Below are 5,007 nucleotides of genomic sequence, written 5' to 3'. Positions count from 1 at the left end.
AAGCCTTCTGAACTGAGCCAGGAGCCTGGTGTTTATTAAGCAGGCATCCCCAAATATGAGTGCATCCCAGAACCATGAGGTCACCTGCTAGTGCAGATTCTCAGGCACTACCTGCCAAAATGCTTAATAGATTTGGTGTGGGACCCTGGGGCCTGTATTTTTAAATGATGCCAATTGGTTTGGTTGCACAGGGTCATCTGATCACACTTGGGAGAGCTGAAGTTGGGGACACAATGAGTACAGGTGTGCTGTATCCCCACCATGGAGGCCCCAAACCTGCTTTTGGGTCACTGGCAGCACCTTAAATAAGAAAAGTCTGGCTTCAGTGAGTAACTCCAGGTTTATGCCATCAGAAAATCTAGAAAGAGACTACAGTCCAACATAGATCTATGCTTTCTATTTTATGGATTAGTATTACATTTGCTTTCAAATACATTGTGAAAATTTTGTTGGGTGCTGTCAAGTCAATTCAAACTCGTTGTTGTTGTTAAGTGCCATCTAGTCACTTCCAACTCATAGCGACCCCATGCACAGCAGAATGAAACACCGCCCAATCCCATACCAGCTCCATAATCCTTGCTATACTTGAGCCCATTGTCTCAGCCATCTTGTCAATCCATCTCGTTGAAGGCTTTCCCCTCTTTCGTCGACCCTCCACCTTACCAAGCATGACATCTTTCTCCAGGGAATGGTGCCTTCTGACATGACCAAAGTAGGTGAGACGAAGTCTGGCCATCCTCGCTTCCAAGGAGCATCTCAGCTGCACTTCTTCAGGACAGATCTGTTAGTTCTTTTGGCAGCAGTCCATGGTACTTTCAGCATTCTTCACCAGCACCACAACTCAAAAGCATCAACTCTTCTTCGGTCTTCCTTATTCATTGTCCAGCTCTCACGTGCTTACGAGGTGATTGGAAATATCATGGCCTGTGTCAGGTGCACATTAGTCCTCAAGGAGACATCCTTGCTCCTCAGCACTTGAAAGAGTTCTTTCGCAGCTGACCTTCCCAGTGCTACACATCGTCTAATGATCTGACTGCTGCTTCCATTGGCCTCGACTGTAGAACCAAGCAACATGAATTCTTTGACAACCTCAATCTTTTCTCCATTTATCGTGATGCTGCTTATTGGTCCAGTTGTGAGGATTTTTGTCTTCTTTATTTTGAGATGTAATCCACACTGCACACTGTGTTCCTCAGTCTTCATCAGTAAGTGTCTCAAGTCATCCTCACTTTCAGCAAGCAAAGTTGTATCATCAGTGTATCTCAGGTTGTTAATGATTCTTCCTCCAATCCTGATGTCACGTTTTTCTTCATATAGTAGTCCAGCTTCTCTGATTGTTTGCTCAGCATACAGATTGAGTAAGTATGGGGAAAGGATACAACCCTGACACACTCCCTTCCTGATTTTAAACCATACAGTGTCCCCTTGTTCTGTCTGAACGACAGCCTCCTGGTCAAGGTACAGGTTCCTCATGAGTACAAACAAGTGTTCTGGAATTCCCATTCTTCTCAATGTTATCCATAATTTGTCATGATCCACACAATCAAATGCCTTTGCATAGTCAATAAAGCACAAGTAAACATCTTTCTGGAATTCTTTGCCTTGACCCAAGATCCATCTGACAGCAGCTATGATATCCCTTGTTCCACGTCCTCTTCTGAATCCAGCTTGCACCTCTGGAAGTTCTCTGTCAATATACTGCTGCAATTGTTTTTGAATTATTTTCAGTAAGATCTCACTTGCATGTGATATTAATGATATTGTTCTATAATTTCCACATTCTCTGGGATCACCTTTCTTTGGAATGGGTACAAAATTCAAACTCATGGTGACCCTATAAGACAGAGTAGAACTGCCCCCATAGAGTTTCCTAGGCTATAATTTCTCTGGGAGCAGATCACCAGGTCTTTAGCCCACAGAGTGGCTAGTGGCTTTAAACCACCAACCTCTAGGTTAGCAGCCAAGAGCTTAACCATTGTGCCACCAGGGCTCCTTATTGTAGGAATAGGGGCTCCTTAATTTTTCTGGTTTTAAAGCCTCTGGAGGTCTCAACTGAGCGTTGAGTGCTATGATTATAATCATTATGATAATGATAGCTAATATGTACTTGGTGCTGACTAGGTGCCAGGCACTGTCTTAACTGCTTTGCCTCCATTGACACTTTTAATTCTCATAATCATCCCATATAACAGCTACTATTACAGGTCCCATCTTGCAGGTATAGAAACTGAGGCTCAGGGAAATGAAGCAACTTGCTTGAGGTCCAACAGCCAGTAAATGGAAGAGTTTGATCTGAACCCAGGTAGTCGAGTCTACATGCTCAGCCACTATGCACCGCCCTCCCTCCATGGGATGGCCCCAGCACCATGCCTACCACACAGGAAGTACTTGATGGGGCATATCCACTCCTTCCTCCTCTTCCCACCCACTCCCAACACCCAGGCCCAGCCTCTCTCCTCCCCCCACCCAGAGCCACCCAAAAGGTGCCAGAGCCTCTCTGCTTTGCCTCATACCTGTCAGGGAGCAGGCGAAGCACCTACTCTTTGAAGAAGGGTCCCTGGAACTGGGCTGCAGCTGGGGCCTTGACCTTCCTACACTGCCTGGTGATGTACGGGGCTGCTGGCGGTGGGCAACGTGATGCCAGGCGGAGACTGTAGCTGCACAGGGAGAGGAAGAAGATGTGTCATCACCAGGACATGGGCCAGCAGGATCACTCTTCTGGCCACCTGGAGGCCAGGTGATTTGCTTTGATGTTGTTGTTATGTGCCGTCGAGTTGGACCCGACTCATAGCGACCCCTCCTTAGGTTTCCGAGGCAGTATCACTGCGGAAGTAGATTGCCCAACCTTCCTTCCAAGGAGTGGCTGGTGGGTTTGAACCTCCAGCCTTCTGGTTAGCTGTCAAGTGCCTTAGGCACTACGCTAAGCAATCCAAGCTTTAACAACCAATGTGTGCTTCTCCATGCTCCATCTACCACGTTTGCCCTCCTCCCCAGCCCCAGATAATCACAGATGCACTTGTGAAGAGGCAGCAGCTCCTGCAGCCCAGGACTCCAAGGCACAGCAACAAGCAGAGTCTCCTGATGCCCTCCCCCCCGGATGTGGAGGTGAGCTGAGAATGAACTGTTGTTCGTAAAGACAACAGCTCCACCATTCCCTGTTCTGTTTCCCACCTGCCTCCCCAGGCACTGCTCTCCCTTCCTGCCTGGTCTAGAGTGCCTACCATCTCCAGCACCAATAAGGGACCATCAGCAGATGAATGGATAAACTAAATGTGGTTCATCCACACAATGGAACATTACTCAGACATAAAGAGAAATGAAGTCCTGGGACATGCTACCACATGGATGAACCTTGAAAACATGCTGAGTGAAGTAAGTCAGGCACAAAAACACAAATATTGGATGATGCCAGGTATATGAAATGGGCAAATGGATGGAGACCAAAGTTTATTAGTGGTTTCCAGGGGTGGGAGGAGGGGGAAGGGGAAGTCTCAGCTTAGGGGGCACTGAGTTTCGTCGATGGTGGTAGGATAATCTGGACATGGGCAGTGGTGATGGTTGCACAACAGGATGAACTCAATGTTACTGAATTGTACACAGAAAAACTGTTGAATTGGCAAATGTTTGGAGATATATATGTGTATCTCACAATAAACCAATTTTAAGAAACTGAGAAGGTAGAAACAGAGGGAAGGTGGCATCCAGGAGGTCATGGTGGTTACATATCCCCTGTGGTGGAGGAGGAGAGAGGCCCAGGTCCCCTCCATTCCATTCACTCCCACACTCAGCATCCACCTTGGACCAAGCACTTCCACACGAGGTATCTCCAAGGGACGATATGACCTCCCAATAAAGATTTGAACCCAGGATCCTTTAATAGGGTTGAGTCCTTCTGCTGCTACAGCCAATTAACTTGTATTTGTTTTTCAGAATAGCTTTTAAAAGAATTTTTAAAATTTTTTATTTTGTTTCATTTTGTTCAAAATACACACAGCAGAACATATACCAATTTAACAACCTCTACATTGATTACAGTCTTCAAGCTCTGCAACCATTCTCTTAAAATAATTTTTAAAAATAGATAACCAACACTACTATTCCCCCCATTTCTTTACCACATAACTCCTCAGCTTTCAGATCCCGGCTGAGATACCACTTCCTCCAAGAAGCCTTCCTTTAAGTCCTGGGTGAGGTGTCCCTCCTGTGGGTTTCTCATGCTCCCTGGTACTTCCCCATCGCAACACTTGTGACACTGAATTGCCTTTGCAGAATTGTGCAACTGCCTCCCTCATTAGCTACAAGACTCCAGGATCAGAGCCTTTGTCTTATTCATTGTCGCATCTCTAGCTTACCCCAACAAAAGTAAATAATTGTTGAATAACAATGACACAAGGAACGCTGGTGACCCAGTGGGTTAACATATTTGGCTGCTAACCAAAAAGTCAGTGGTTCAAACCCACCAGCTGCTCCCAGGAGACAGATGAGGCAGTCTGCTTCTATAAGTACTTACAGCCTTGTAAAATCTATGGAGCAGTTCTACTCTGTCCCATGGGGTCAGTTTAAGTCGGAATTCACTCAGTGGCAGTAGAGTTTTTGATTTGGTTTAACAATGACACATATGGTGCTTACTGTGTGCTTGGAAGTGTGCTATATGTACTTTACATATATTAACTATCTTACTCTTTATACAAGGGGGCTGTGGTGGTTGAATGGTAGAATTCTCACCTTCCACTAGGAGACCTGGGACTCATTCCTGGCCAATGCAGCTCATGCATAGCCACCCCCATCTCTCAGTGGGGACTTGTGTGTTATATGATGCTGAGCAGGTTTCAGCAGAGCTTCCAGAATGAGATGGACTAGGAAGAAAGACCTGGCAATCTATTTCTGAAAATCAGTCATTGAAAACCCTATGGATCACAATGGTCTGATCCACAACCAATCATAGGGATGGTGAAGGACCAGGCAGCATTTCATTCCATTGTGCATGAGGTTGCCATGGGTTAGGGA

At 46.0% G+C, this 5,007-nt stretch overlaps 1 protein-coding gene across 1 annotated transcript in view; it reads right to left on the bottom strand.

Moving 5' to 3' along the window:
- Positions 1-2,536: 2,536 nt before the first annotated feature.
- The window catches only part of PRDM2 (PR/SET domain 2), a 134,308-nt gene continuing 131,837 nt past the window's right edge, over positions 2,537-5,007 (bottom strand). The window contains exon 8 of the mRNA XM_007950751.2: positions 2,537-2,657. Coding sequence (XP_007948942.2) covers positions 2,537-2,657 — 121 coding nt within the window. The remainder of the gene's footprint in view (positions 2,658-5,007) is intronic.

Source organism: Orycteropus afer, unplaced genomic scaffold (assembly GCF_000298275.1).
Source record: "Orycteropus afer afer isolate SDZICR_OR568_19922 unplaced genomic scaffold, OryAfe1.0 scaffold00288, whole genome shotgun sequence".
Lineage (NCBI taxonomy): Eukaryota > Metazoa > Chordata > Mammalia > Tubulidentata > Orycteropodidae > Orycteropus > Orycteropus afer.
The sequence above is the reverse complement of the archived record's forward strand: the minus strand, read 5'-3'. Positions and strand labels throughout refer to the sequence as shown.